This window comes from Maniola hyperantus, chromosome 8 (genome assembly GCF_902806685.2).
Source record: "Maniola hyperantus chromosome 8, iAphHyp1.2, whole genome shotgun sequence".
In the NCBI taxonomy this organism is placed as follows: domain Eukaryota; kingdom Metazoa; phylum Arthropoda; class Insecta; order Lepidoptera; family Nymphalidae; genus Maniola; species Maniola hyperantus.
The window spans coordinates 12,007,182-12,023,257 of NC_048543.1; the positions used below are offsets into that span (position 1 = coordinate 12,007,182).

A 16,076-nucleotide genomic window follows, 5' to 3' on the forward strand; every position below is an offset into this window, starting at 1 on the left:
ATGGGTTTTAAAAACCGAAATCCACGCGGACGGAATCGCGGGCATCATCTAGTTTATTATAATAAACAAATACTTAGTATAGTAAATATTAAGTAGGTATTAGCACTCCATAAATATAAATGGGTATAACTCAATCATAACTAAGTTTTGTTCAAGTTTGATTTATTAAGTGAATATTAAATTTGTTGTCGTTAGATTAATATTTCAATAAATTTAAATTTATTATTATTATGAATAACTTAAAGTGGGTATTACGTAGCCACGCAGTGTTAAGTCACGCAGTGTTAAGTCACGCAGTGTTAAGTTTAAACGTACATAGGTATGAATTAACCAATTTTTGCGACCACTTTCGTTATTGCGATCACCGCGGCTTTCTTACAGTACGCGGCAGAAAATAATACACATCAGCCTTTAGAAAGAGATAGCGGATTTGTAGAGCATTGTCTCTGTCGTTGAGAACGAAAAACCGTCATATAGGTATGAGTGACAGAGCTAACGCTCTACAAAGCCGAAGTGTCCTTCTAAAGGCCGACGTACATTATTTTCTGCCGCACACTGTACTGTACCTACTACACAACAGTAAAATATATCTATTTTTTGCTAAATATTGTTTTCGTTATACATAATTATTTATTAGCACCTAGCACCTTTATTTATAATAATCTTACCTTTAATAGTCGATCCATCAATAGGAGCACATGAGTAGATATCCCTACAGAGGGCAAGCTTCCCAACAACGGCCAAACTTTATACCTATTCTGATAGGGTTGTCACGTATTGCATGTGAAATTTTTTGGAAAAAAAATAAAATATTGTAGGTAAGTATAGTATATAGCTAGATAATGTATTAATTATTCCATGGGTAGGCTTTATAATATCAAAACTTAGCCGGCTCAAGGTAAGTCAAGGTTCGAATCGGAATGAAACAAACAAAAATGACATAATTAGTAAACTATTAAGATAAATCGTTTCTCTAATTGATTTATAGTAGGTGCTAATGTGTTATTAGAATATTTATATCAATTATTAGGTTAATAACTTATTTGAATTTCAAATTGTTTACCTTTATAAAGTGTGTTACTTTAATATGTACCTATCTACTTGTAGTTTGGTTGACCTCTCTGTTATTTTTATGTTAGTTAGAGTTAAAATGTAGGCACATTTAGTAAGTAATGTAACTGTAGGCATACTTAGTTAAAAACCGGATAAGTGAGAGTTGAACTCGCGTAGAGAGGGTTCTGTACGATGAAAATGTAAGTTTGTACGCACAATATAAAGAGATTTCACTATGCAATTCTATAGGTTGTCCTGCTAACTAACTGCCCGCGACTTTGTTCACGTGAATTTAGGTTTGTAAAATTCCCGTGGGAACTTTTTTTCCGGAATAAAAAGTAAGTCCTTCCCCGGGATGCAAGCTATCTCTGTATCGTCAAAATCGGTTGAACGGATGGGCCGTGAAAAGCTAGCAGACAGGCAGACAGACAGACACACTTTCGCATTTATAATACTAGTATGGAGTATGGATAGAACTAGGTATTTTTTATTAATTTCAGGCTCAGTAGTTTCGGAGTTATTTGAGACTCTTATTTGCGTCGCGTCCGTGTTTGTGTCACAAAAAATATGTATATTATATGAAATTTCAACCTAATCGGTCAAGTAGATTCGGACTAAATTGGCTGTGACAGACGGATATACAGACAGACGTACGAGTGTTTTTTTTTTGGTTTATTTGTACCAAAACATTTACAGTAAAGAGAAAAAGACAGCAAAAGTGGACAGGTAAGCACTTACCTCTATGAGAGATCTCTACCAGTGACCGTTGGCAGTGCGATTTTTTGATTCAGAAGTACGGAAATGCGGAACCCTAAAAAGGTGGGTTGTAATATGCAGTCATCAACACGAAAAGTTGGGTACACTGATATGCAAATAGTGGTAAGTGAGCCATACCACTAAGTGTCTATTTAAGAATGTCAATTTGTCGATAAGTTCTTCTTGAGCTGGTGCGAGTTTTTTTTGCATTTGTCATATGTTTACGCATTCTGCTTACGTAGGTACGTACCTGACTTTGGCAATGTAATAATGAAATCTAACTGCCGTACTCAGAGTCGCTTAATCGTTAAGTAAGTTTAGTTAAAACGAGACAGAGCTATCTCTCTCACATAAATCTATCTCGTTTTAACTCAATCTTAAGTAACCATTAGCGACTCTGAGTACGACAGTAAGAGGAATCTATAACTAGACATAGTAGGGTCTTGGACTGTAGTAATAAAATGAAATGTTTTTTTGTATAGCGGTAGTTTATGGGGCTAGAATTCATTATTAAAGAGAATAGAAATCGTTACCTATGTTACCAAAATAATATTATATTTGTGACTAAATAACCTACAAACATGTGATTACCTAAAACCTAGATTATGCATGTAAGTGATTGTGTAATTAGAATAACAAATATAATAATTAATATCAGCCTGTCTCACGCAATTAATATTTTTTCATTGCCTGACAATGATATTAGATCTAATATCATTGTTGCCTGATTATAACGATAAAAGAACAATAAGAAAATAAAACAAGAATATTGCATGATTATTGCATCTCAGAATTTATTCAGTTGCGTCGCTCTTAACATTAAGGAGGAATGAAATTATTATCTTCATGCATATTTTCCATACGTATAAATAGGTAGGGTACCTACATGTACTTACTACCTAGTAGGTACATATATCCTAGGTTCATAGTATTTTAATTCTAAATCAATAGGTAGTTTTTTTTGTAATTTATGGTCGGGTTGCGTATGACTATAAAAATTTTTGGTGTCGATAGGTATAATAGGTACATATAATGCGTAAATTTTGAGAAAGGACTCGCCATATTTGATCTGTGTCAACTGTCATGTAAAAGTACGGTTTACCCTATATTAAGGACTATAATATGACTATAATAATTGTCCTCTTGCCATGACCATTGACACATAGCAAATAATATGGTCAGTGCTGATGGTGGGACCCTGAGATACAGGTCTTGCTAACTTACTTCAGGGTCCCTGGCACAATTTTTAAAAATACCTTTGTAGGAACAAGTAAATCATTTAATTTCATTTCATTTCCTTTCTCAACACACTAAGTAGGTAGGTACCTACGCGTCCGCGACTTAAGGTACGGACAGACGTGCTCAAAAAAAGCGTGCTTTTATGCTAGCTTAATGTTAGCATGCTCATGCAACTGTTCACATTTGCCAGCAATAAGCATGCTTAAATAAACTGTAGAGTTATATGTTGTATGTTGTACTGAGTACATGCTAATAAGCAAACCCTGTTCAGACGCGCTCGGAGCACGCCCCCTTCTACCCGCGCCTCAGGTAGCATGCTCGAAAATCAAACGTCGGTTGATTTTTGAGCATGCTCGAAATAAGCATGCTCATTACATGACACACGTGCTACTAATGAGCACTTGCTCAATAAAAGCATGCTTTCGTGCTAGTAATGAGCACGTCTGTCCGTACCTTTATGAAATGTAGCGCGATGAACTGCTTAAGCGTCGCGACGCGTCGCGGTCGCTCACCTCGAATGAAGGGAAGTAAGGATTTGACCTTCCTTATTTTACCCCTGTACCTACCCTTCATTTTCGAATATTGGACAGTTCAACCTTTTTAAAATAAATCCTAATAAGTACCTAGGTACCTTACTTACCTATTCATTTGTAAATAGGAACTTTTATTATGTTTAAAATAGAAATCAGTTTTAGGTCTGTACAAAAAATATTTTGACCCCCTTTAAAAAAATAATTAAGTAGGTAAGTACATCAAATAATTAATACCAAAACCGTTATTTTAATATTTTTATGATCCATCATGATCTAGTATATATCTAGGCACAGGGAATGTTCAAAGTTCAATGTTGATACATGTTGTTCCTAAGATGTCCCTTTTTTAACCGACTTCAAAAAAAGGAGGAGGTTCTCAATTCGTCGGAATCTTTTTTTTTTATATTAAAAACTTTCCCACTTCCTTACAACCTTACGAAGAAACCTTAACAGAATTTTGGAAAATTAATGGAATAAGGAACTGCGATTGCTGTTAGCAGCTAAGCTGATTCCTAGTTCCATGGTTTCTACGTTTTTCTGCTGGCGCCAAATATACGCGGGAAAAACTACGTCTTGCCATACATACTTCATTTTTGGATTTTATGTGACATTCCATGTTTCGTCCCTGTACCCTTCAAATGCTCTCCACATATTTCTATAGGATGCAACACGTTTAGCCAGAACATTCCAATTAACTCGTGTTTTGAAGGTACTCAAGTAAATATCTCCGTGCTACATGGTAGTAAACACGAACGCCGGGAGTGCGTTAGCGATTCGGTTGTTCTAGTCGATTGAACAGCATGTCTTGGATCTTCGACCCATGAAATGAAGCCAAAATGTTATTGCTGCTACCAACATATTTTTTTCCTATTATTACTAATCTATTACCTTAAATTTTATTTTGAGACAGGTACGCCTGCTCGATCGTAAACATACCAAGATCTTAATCATATCAACCCAATCGATCATCAAACAAACCTATGCAAAACATACAAGTTTAATATGGTTTTGAAATCCTTACCTTTTCCCGAACTGACGGTGAATCCAACATCTTCAAAAAGTATGTGCACAGGTGGTCTCTTCGCCATGCGATTCAATGCTTTCAAAGTTGAGCCGGCTCTTTCTAAAGCTGCAGGGGTCCACTGACTGCCTTCATCTGGACTCATGTCCAACGGCACCACATCACTGGCTGCGGATGTATGGGCCAAAGCTGCCCCCGCGATCGCACGACGAACCAAGGGGATGCCCGACATTTTGAATTTTGATCAACGCGTTTTAATCTTTCTAACACGTCATGTCACAATTATTTTAAGTTTTTCAAAGATATTTCTCAGTTCACGTCTTTTTAATTTAACTTTTTCGATGTCAAACAGGAGTGATAAGTCTATTTCGTCAGTTGTCTAACTATTTCTTCGATGTCAAATACGATTATACATAGCTGCGCATGCGACTACGGACACGCGCATTCTACGTAAACGGCACCGGCTAACTAACCGCAGTAACCGCCGCCTGTTTCGACATAAAAACTTGTTACCTTAGCTACTTTTTTATTATTTAGTGCATATTATTTGACTAATGTAATTGAAATAAATTAAACATTTAATCCTTAGGTAGGTTTAGTTAAAAGTTAAAAGGTAATTAAAAATGCACAACCAACTGATTTATGCATAAACTCACCACTTACTTATAGGTAGTTGCTTGACGGTGCATCTACACATCTGCCTGAATAAAATAACAAAAGTCGAGAATAAGACCCACATACATAATTTTTAATATGTAATATACTAGCTGCCCTGGCGAACTTCGTTCCGCCTAACAGTCGATTCAATTTTTTTTAATTTTTCTCTCCGTAAAAACCATCCTCGTACATCAAGGAATATTATAAAAAAAGAATTAGCAAAATCGGTTCAGCGGCTCTCGAGATTTGCGATGAGCAACACATTTAGTGATTCATTTTTATATTATAGACTAATGGAGATCCAGCAACAAGTTAATACCCAAATGCTCTTTGAGTTTGCACTTCTATACCACAAAACGTATTTTATCCGATTTTATTTCTTGTAAACTTGAACACAGAATCTTTCCCCGTCCCAACGACACAACTTTTGGAAGTCCAATCATCCGTAACATTTTTAGCGTAGGTATTGTGTTTTTCTGCCCGTCGCTTATTCTGCCATCGAATCGGTCCGTCAATGGGCTCAGGTTTTGTTCACAGTTTGCACTTTTTTCCATTAGTTCTATTGTTGTCGCGAACTGTTTTTTAGAGTTCTGGAATTTGGAAGCAAAAACTCAGTGTCAAAATGACCTGCCACTTCAGGCGATGAAGCTAGTAAGAAACGAGCTGATGTTTCTTTTTAACCGACTTCAAAAAAAGGAGGAGGTTCTCAATTCGTCGGAATCTTTTTTTTTTTTTTTATGTATGTTCCCCGATTACTCGAAGACGCCTAAACCGATTTTGAAAATTCTTTTTTTGTTTGAAAGGGTATACTTCAAAGTTGGTCCCATTTAAATTTGGTGAAGATCTGATGAACATCTTCGAAGATAGATACTGGAACTCCTCAACGGATAAGAGTAAATTGGTCAGTGCCAATGAGGTGCCATTGTGGAGTCTCATAAAAATATGAAGTCTAGACGATTCGCGCAGCTAAAGCTAATTGGCACCGGCACCAAAAAGTATAAATATGGAACTATATTAACTCTTGTATACATAATATATTCGGTAATAAATTAAATTATTTTTAAATTTTTAGTGTTTGTGTATCGAAGTCGGATTTATTTTTTTGTAATAACGAACATTTTTTCAGTAGTTATTATACCCATGAATGTTACTCCGCTCGATACAAATATGTATTTATATAACGTGTATTATATTTCTATTTGGTTTTATATATATATTTATATTGTACACGGGCGTGAGAGTAGATATATATGAATAATAATAATATTATTATGAAGATCTATCATTCACGCTTTTAAATTAGGTCCATATTTGATGAGTTCCGTTGCTTTTGACATGGCATTATCAACAATATGGTTTGGAATTTGGATTAAAGATCTATAACCAATGCTCGCGATTTCATTCACGTGTAAATTATAAATATTTCTAAATCTTTTAATTTTCAGTGCGAATAACTTTTTTTTTCAAGAATAATATATTGTGACGTTGTAAATTTTGAACTACTAACTGGCGTCTCGCTTTTAATTAAAATCTATTTTGTTCAAAGTATGTTGGTGCCACCTAGCATCAAGGTGCAGAACTACGCGTGGGTCGATGTTCAGAGTTCATTCGAGCCACAATAGATGGCGTTTGCTTCGTTGTCAATTGTCGTAAAAATAAAACAAAATAAATAAATAAAACCATAATATCATTTGTTTATTGTTAAGTCATTAACAAAACGGTTCTTATAATATATCCTTAGGTTCCGCAAATATTCAAAAATGAATTGGCTTCATGATCAAACTAAATGAGAGCGGCTACACTCGGGTTGCGTCAGGCAACACCGATTGGTGAGATTTTAGAATTTTCCTGGAGTCAACATGTGAAGACGAATTTTTTTCGTTCCAGGAAAATCTCACTTCTCTTCGCCCATGGCTTCGCCTGGGAAAATACAATAGTTATAAAGTTAGTCATCCTAACGTATTTCAATGTTTCATCAATTATGGTGAGTGAAAAATCAAGTAATGTGGATTCGACAAAATGGCGGTTTGGTTAGAGAAAATCCTAATTTTATGATTTCATTCCAGTTCCAGTTATTTTATCTTCCCAAATAAATGAGGATAATGGGTTGTGGGTGGACTTCTGAAAACCATTGGTGGCCAGGAGTTCAATAGGTGAGTTGTGTTTGATCGGGAAAATTCCACGTGTCGAAATTTTCACACAGCACAAATTATAATCTTGTTTTTCTTTGTTACAGGGTTTACGTTTACGTTTACGTTTACGTTTTTACGTTTACGTTTTACGTTTAGCTTCAGTTTTCCGTTTTAGTTTTCCGTTTGCGTTTTCGGTTTTCGTATTTATTTCTTTTGCACATTCACGTTGACAACTTAATTGCTATGGATAAGACTTGGTGAAAATCTTTGTAATGAAACATTTCGGTTGTGAAGAATCAAATAAATTGAGTTTTGGATCTTGGCCGATGCCGTCCAGCTACCTTGCAGTCTTCGCACCTACAAGTAAGCAAATGTTTGTATCCTGCAACAGCTTAGTGAACCTTCTTAGTGTATGTGTACAGTAAGAACCCTGTCTTTACTACTGAGCTTTTATTTTGAAACAATTTTATGAATTTTACTGTGTCATTGTCTATTCCATGCCAATGGCATCTTAAATTTAAAACATAGATCTTATGTACTATCTACCTAAGTCATTCTAATGTATCTAAATTAAGTCTTGGCATTAAGCTAGAATAACTAAGCATTATTAGCCATCATTCTGTATTAAGCGACCCCGGTAAAAGTTACATTAAAAACAATTTTGCCTAACATCTAGCAAATTTCATTTATAACACCTCATATGCATTACAAGGGAGTCGACGGCTAGCTTCTATTCTTTACTAGGTAGATAGATCAAGTAAAGTAAATTAAAATTATTATTTTTTCCTCTAATCTTTGTAAGGTGGTAGATTATTCCGTATCCGGGTATATTTCTATTCCGCCCAATTTATCACCCTTACAAATGGCGCCCGAACGTTTTTTTTATATAGTTATTTCAGTATATTTTGAGAAATTTTGTGAATTTTATGAAATGTACTCCGCTGATTGTACAATTTTCTAAGTAGTGACACATTGCAAAGAGCACTAAGCTGTTTTTTATGGTTAACTAACTAAATAATAACTAATAGTTAGAAATTTTGTTTGATAGTTTAAGTAATTTTCTGAGTATAGTCCAACATTGGTTTTTTTTTCTTATTTAATTAACACATTATAAATGGTGCTTATGCCGTTCAATTATGTTATTTGACTTACCTTGGAGGTGTATAAGTGAATGTTTGCCTTCAGTTTAGTAATAAACATTGCTTAACTGAGTTGTTGTTGGGTATTGCTTTCAATAGTAAGTACATCTTATGTTTGAAAATTCCGGTAACTTAGTATAATTAAAGTTTTGAAACGCTATGTGCCGTTAACTAGTTACACACATACATTTATAAATACTAAGAGTTACAACTTGTGAAACTAAATATATAAACTATATTCAGAGATTACATTAAGTTCAAGTATGAAGTTATGAACAATTTTTTTTTCAGTGACTTGATACTTCATTATTTTGTTGAAATTTTGTTTAGAGCTGTGTTAAGGTTATGATAAAAGCTACTTCACACACAAAACATGTTAAGTTTAAGTGAATGCTGGTAGTTTAAAGTGACATTTAGAAACAGATTTTGTTGTATTTTAGGTTATGTGTTAAAAGTGTAAAGTAACAGTCATCAAACCATTGCACAATCTCTTTGTTTTTTTTTTTTTTGGAAGATAATATGCTAGTGAGAGTTCATTGCAACTTTGTTGCCTGTTTACTTTTATAATTGTAAAGGTTGTAACACACTGTGTACTCATAAAGGTGATACTGCACCTTACAATCATTTATTCAATTTTGGGAAGTTTTATTTTGTTATATTTTGTTTACTATAGTAATAATATGTGCTTGTATTATTAACAATATTTTGGAATAGGAACATAATTGATAAAGTAGGTTAGGATAGACTTAAGAATATTGTTTTTGTTGCGTATTTTGCTTGTGTATATTTAATAGTTTAAATAACTTCTTTTGTGTTTGTGTTTAACCAATTTGTATAAGGCTAAACATAGACAGTTACACAAGCTCGATATTTTGTTAAATGTGTTTTTGACTTAACACAATGGAACAGACTTTTGCCCAGTTTCATTCACTTTTGAAGGACGAATTGTGTTATGAGGTATCCATTCGTTCCGAAACTCCAGCACCTACAGTGCTAGGTTTAAAGAAACAGTTAAAACAATTAATTCAGGAAATTCCTTCTGAATCAATTTTAGAGACAGATTTCTCTTCTGAAAGTGAGTTAGGGGTTATTACTAAAAAACTTCAAGACTTAGAAGATTTATTAAAAAAGTGTTCTGACACTAAAGATAGACATGCCCTCTGTAGGTCTAAAGCTTTAGCTTCACATTTGTACTTTAGAATTTTGAGAATACAGTGTTCCGAACTCAGCTTAATAAGTAGGAAGAGTGAATTACATACAAAGTTGCAGAGTTTGATTTCCAGATTAGATGCTGACAATGAGTCGTCTCACGACGAATCACTGGATTCCGAGAGTACCGCCGTTGACTGCACTGGTGATAAAAATGTTGCCAAGTGGAAGTTACATTTCAACGGACAGGGTGATCCGCGCAGTTTCATCGAACGCGTTGAGGAATATAAAAGATCTTATGGCGTTTCAGATGGAAAATTATTTGTTTCTGCATTTCATCTTTTTACAGGCCGAGCATTGTTATGGTACAGAGGCAACAAATGTCAAGTTTCGTCTTGGTCAGAATTGAAAACTTTATTTTTAGAGGAATTTGATGCAGTAGATTATGACTACAGGTTGCTAGGTGAAATTCGAGCAAGAACACAAGGCTCTGAAGAACCTGTGTCTATCTATTTCGCTGTAATGTTTGGCATGTTTTCAAGGTTGTCAACACCACTTTCCGAAGAACAAAAGTTACAAATTTTATTACATAATATTCGCCCTTTTTACTCAGAACAATTAGCTCTTGTTGACATTAAGTCTGTCGCAATGTTGAAGGAAAAGTGTCGCAAACTAGAGGCTGCGAGGCAGCGTTCCGCCTTATTTTCTGAGCCTACTAACAGTAAGGCAACTTTAAGTTCAGAGTTTGCTTACAAACAAGTGACAAAACAGATAAACACACTTTCAGTCACACCTGCACCTAAGGTTGATACAAGTAAAGGCACTAATTTTACGAAAACAAATAAACAACTATGTTACAAGTGCGGCAAGGGTAACCATTCCTTTAAATTTTGCAGGACAGTTCCGAAATTTATTAGATGTTTTTCGTGTGGACGTCAGAACTTTACAGTAAAGACATGTCCAAGTTGTAGTAAAAAGGCGATTAGTAAACCCGCTCCGGACAAAAATTCAAAAAACTAATTAGTAAGAACTGTGCAGAGACACAAGTAAAGAACTTGGTCATTAACAACAAAACATCCCTTTTACCTGACACAGTTCTGTATTCAGTGGATAAACGAGACTTTAGGCCACATTTAAAGGTTTTTGTTGACGGTTTTGAGATTACAGGTTTACTAGATTCCGGTGCTTGCGCGTCAATTTTGGGTAACCAGGCGCACAAGGTTTTTTTGAGATTCGGTTATAAAGTGCATAGCAGTATTGATACCACATTTTCAGTGGCAAATGGAGACAAACTTGATTGCATGGGTTATATGTTTATTCCGATTACTTATAATTCCGTAACTCACATAATAAAATTTTTTGTAGTACCCTCTATAATAGCGGATGTTATTTTTGGCTGTGACTTTTGGAAAACATTTCAGTTAGCCCCTGGCATTTTTGATAATTTAGAATTAATTAAGGCACCTTCTCAATTTTACAATATTTGTGCGATTGATAATGAACAAATTCATACCATCACTTCTTTTGAAAACTTATCATCTCAACAGAAAGAATTAGCCCAGTCTGTAGTAAATAAATTTTTAGATATTTCTTCAGAGAAAATAGGATTGGGTAGAACAAAATTAATTGAACATGTTATTGACACCGGTGATGCCTTGCCAATAAAAATAAAACAATATCCACTTTCTCCCGAAAAGAAGGAAGCTTTAAGTAAAGAGTTAGATAGGATGCTGGAAATGGACGTAGTTACTCCGAGTGAAAGCCCTTGGAATAACCCAGCAATTTTAGTGAAAAAGGCAAATGGAGACTGGAGATTTTGCCTAGATTGCAGGAAATTAAATTCAGTGACAAAGGGGGATTCATACTCAATACCGTACATTCCACAAATTCTAGATAGCTTGAAAGAGGCAAGGTTTTTATCATCGATTGATTTAAGTTCAAGTTTCTGGCAAATTCCGTTAGCTAACGACTCTCAGGAAAAAACCAGTTTTACAGTTCCTGGTAGAGGGTTATTCAAATTTAAAGTCATGCCGTTTGGCCTATGCGGTGCACCAGCACGACAGCAGAGGTTAATGGACCAGTTATTTAATCAAAATTTTTGTAGTGATATTGAAAATGGAATAGTATTTTATTTTGTTATATAGATGATATTGTTATTTGTTCTGCTGATTTTGAAACCCATTTAATTTTATTAAACAGAGTTCTGGATAAACTAAAAATGGCTCAACTATCCATAAATTTTGATAAATGTAATTTTTTTAGAAACTCTTTGAAATATTTAGGGTATATAGTGGATGAATTTGGTTTACGCACAGATCCTGGAAAAGTTGCCGCAGTTTTGAACTTTCCGACCCCAAAAACTGCACAGGAGGTAAAGATTTTCCTAGGCACTTGTTCTTGGTACAGGCGCTTTATTAGGAATTTTTCAACCATCGCTGCACCACTCAATAGACTAACGAGTAAAGGAAAGAACGCACCTAAATTTGAGTGGAGCGAACAGGCAGAGGTAGCATTTAATACATTGAAGAATGCGTTGGTAACCGCACCTGTTCTTGCGGTACCGAATTTTGAAAAACCATTCAAAATACATTGTGATGCTTCTGCATATGGTGTTGGCGGTATGCTGACGCAAGAAACCGATGGTTGCGATCATCCCATTGCGTATGTCAGTAGGAGCCTAAATAAAAACGAAAGGAATTACAGCGCGACGGAACGCGAGGCTCTAGCTGTGATTTTTGCAGTGGAGAAATTTCAGGCTTATTTTGGTTCCAAGCCAGTCAAAATTATCACAGACCATGCATCCCTAAAGTGGTTCTTAAATTTAGAAAATCCCTCAGGACGACTCGCCAGATGGGGTTGTAGATTATCACAGTATAATTTTGTTATCGAACATAGGAAGGGTTGTGATAATGTAGTTCCGGATACCTTGTCGAGACTCATACACGTAGATGTAGTTGGTGATCGTAATGATAACTCTAGTCAACAAGTTTTGGTAGATGACTGGTATGACAAAACATTTAATGGCTGTAAAATCAATCCAGCAAATTTTCCGAATTTTTGTATTTTGAACGATAAACTATATCGTTACAGTAAATGTAAATACCAGCTTCTCAGTGAGTTCGACTGGAAAGAGGTAGTCCACAAGAACGACATCCTTAGAATTATGCAACAAAACCATGCAGATGCAACTGCAGGTCATTTTGGTGTGTTCAAAACTCATCGCAGATTATCCCTCAGATATTTTTGGCGTGGTATGTATAAGGACGTGGTTGAGTACGTTAAGAATTGTGATACTTGCTCTGCGTATAAACACACGACATCAGCCACTCCAGGTCTGCTTGGGAAGCCTAAAGTCTGCGAGAGACCTTTTCAGGTCATTTCGGCTGATTTAGTCGGACCTTTGCCTAGGTCTAAATCAGGATTTACATTTCTTTTTGTGGTGACGTGTTGTTTTTCGAAATATACAATGTTGTTTCCGTTACGGCGTGCCACAGGTGCCGCTGTTGTTAAAGCGCTAGAGAATTTTGTATTTTTGAACCATAGTGTTCCAGAGACTGTGATTGTGGACAATGGGTCCCAATTTACAGGATCTGAATTCCGTAATCTCATTAAGCGTTATAATATTCCGAAATTACACTACACACCACTGTACACTCCGCAAGTTAACCTTGTTGAGAGGTACAATAAGGTTGTTATGACTGCTGTAGCCGCTTTTGTGAAAGATAACCACAGGTCCTGGGACGAAAACCTGTACAAGGTCCAGTTCGCCATAAACAGTGCGGTTAATGAATCCACTGGATTCTCCCCGTTCTTCCTTGTCCACGCTAGAGAACCGGTCTTAAATGGTTCCTTCTATAAGGACACGGATAAGGAGTACGAGGCCGGAATTCCAAGGGAGGAATACGCAGGAAAGTTTGGAACTTTGGAGGACATATTTGGTCAGGTTAGGAGAAATTTGTTTCAGGCTCATGCAGAGTATGCAACGCATTACAACTTAAGGCGTAGGTCTGCAAGCTATTCTGTTGGGGATATAGTGTGGAAAAAGACCTATCCACAAAGCGACGCTACAAATTTTTTCGCAGCTAAGCTGGCACCTAAGTATGAAAAGTGCAGGGTTGTCAAGGTTTTGTCACCTTTGGTTTATGAACTAGTTAGAGTAGCTGACAACCACCCAATAGGCACTTGGCATATTAAGGATATTAAGAAGTAGATATTTGCCATTACTTAGTTTGGTCTAAACTGTTTGAATATTTAAGTTATCAATATTCAATTAGGAATTTGTATGAGTGTAGTGATGTTCTGAATTAACAGTTACATTACCATGGTTCAGTTGAGGAGGAATGTAGTGGATGTATGTAGGGATGAATATGTGATGATTGGAATGCTTGTGGTAGACCAACCGGTTGAGAAAGTAAAAATGCAAATATCGTACTTTGGGGATAACGAAAAGGGGGGGGTTTTGTGTTTTGTTTTCGTTTTCCTTCTAGATAATGGATCATTTCTGTTATTTTTCCGATTCTGTTCCGAGATCTATTTTCTAGGAGAGTTATTTCGTTTTTTTTTCTCATATTCCGATTTTGATTCGGTTTTATTTTTCCGAATGGGATAGAGAACGGTTGCCATATCAGATGGACCCGTTCACAACCAGATTTTCCGTATTTGTTGAGTAACAAATATTACGATGGTAGTTTAAAAGAGTGAACCACCGTAGGCCTAGACGCATTCTATCAGTCAGCTGAAGAATGATGCCAAGATGTTTCCACTCAAGTGTCTTAGACACCATGAAGTTTTTTTGTATATATTCTTTTTAGAAGTTAGGGTTGTGTAGTTAAGTATAATGTATAAAACCTTACACTGTTTTCAGTATATTTATTTTGTTAGACAATTTTCCTTGTTAGTAATAGATGTGCGTTCACGCGTAACTTCTGTGTTTCTTTTGTTTGTTTGTTTCAGGCAAATTGTTAGTAGTTGTTGGATGACGCTGAGGGCAGCGTGGTTCAACCTGTTGAACCTTTTCGTAGGAGGGGAAGTATTGTGACGTTGTAAATTTTGAACTACTAACTGGCGTCTCGCTTTTAATTAAAATCTATTTTGTTCAAAGTATGTTGGTGCCACCTAGCATCAAGGTGCAGAACTACGCGTGGGTCGATGTTCAGAGTTCATTCGAGCCACAATAGATGGCGTTTGCTTCGTTGTCAATTGTCGTAAAAATAAAACAAAATAAATAAATAAAACCATAATATCATTTGTTTATTGTTAAGTCATTAACAAAACGGTTCTTATAATATATCCTTAGGTTCCGCAAATATTCAAAAATGAATTGGCTTCATGATCAAACTAAATGAGAGCGGCTACACTCGGGTTGCGTCAGGCAACACCGATTGGTGAGATTTAGAATTTTCCTGGAGTCAACATGTGAAGACGAATTTTTTTCGTTCCAGGAAAATCTCACTTCTCTTCGCCCATGGCTTCGCCTGGGAAAATACAATAGTTATAAAGTTAGTCATCCTAACGTATTTCAATGTTTCATCAATTATGGTGAGTGAAAAATCAAGTAATGTGGATTCGACAAAATGGCGGTTTGGTTAGAGAAAATCCTAATTTTATGATTTCATTCCAGTTCCAGTTATTTTATCTTCCCAAATAAATGAGGATAATGGGTTGTGGGTGGACTTCTGAAAACCATTGGTGGCCAGGAGTTCAATAGGTGAGTTGTGTTTGATCGGGAAAATTCCACGTGTCGAAATTTTCACACAGCACAAATTATAATCTTGTTTTTCTTTGTTACAGGGTTTACGTTTACGTTTACGTTTACGTTTTTACGTTTACGTTTTACGTTTAGCTTCAGTTTTCCGTTTTAGTTTTCCGTTTGCGTTTTCGGTTTTCGTATTTATTTCTTTTGCACATTCACGTTGACAACTTAATTGCTATGGATAAGACTTGGTGAAAATCTTTGTAATGAAACATTTCGGTTGTGAAGAATCAAATAAATTGAGTTTTGGATCTTGGCCGATGCCGTCCAGCTACCTTGCAGTCTTCGCACCTACAAGTAAGCAAATGTTTGTATCCTGCAACAGCTTAGTGAACCTTCTTAGTGTATGTGTACAGTAAGAACCCTGTCTTTACTACTGAGCTTTTATTTTGAAACAATTTTATGAATTTTACTGTGTCATTGTCTATTCCATGCCAATGGCATCTTAAATTTAAAACATAGATCTTATGTACTATCTACCTAAGTCATTCTAATGTATCTAAATTAAGTCTTGGCATTAAGCTAGAATAACTAAGCATTATTAGCCATCATTCTGTATTAAGCGACCCCGGTAAAAGTTACATTAAAAACAATTTTGCCTAACATCTAGCAAATTTCATTTATAACACCTCATATGCATTACAA

The 16,076-nt window shown here is 35.6% G+C and overlaps 1 protein-coding gene across 1 annotated transcript in view; it reads right to left on the reverse strand.

The window, feature by feature from the left end:
- LOC117984410 (ATP-binding cassette sub-family G member 1-like) overlaps positions 1–5,080 on the reverse strand; it is a 64,972-nt gene extending 59,892 nt beyond the window's left edge. The window contains exon 1 of the mRNA XM_034971032.2: positions 4,603–5,080. Within this exon, the coding sequence (XP_034826923.1) occupies positions 4,603–4,834 (232 nt within the window). The 5' untranslated portion in view covers positions 4,835–5,080. The remainder of the gene's footprint in view (positions 1–4,602) is intronic.
- Positions 5,081–16,076: the final 10,996 nt, after the last annotated feature.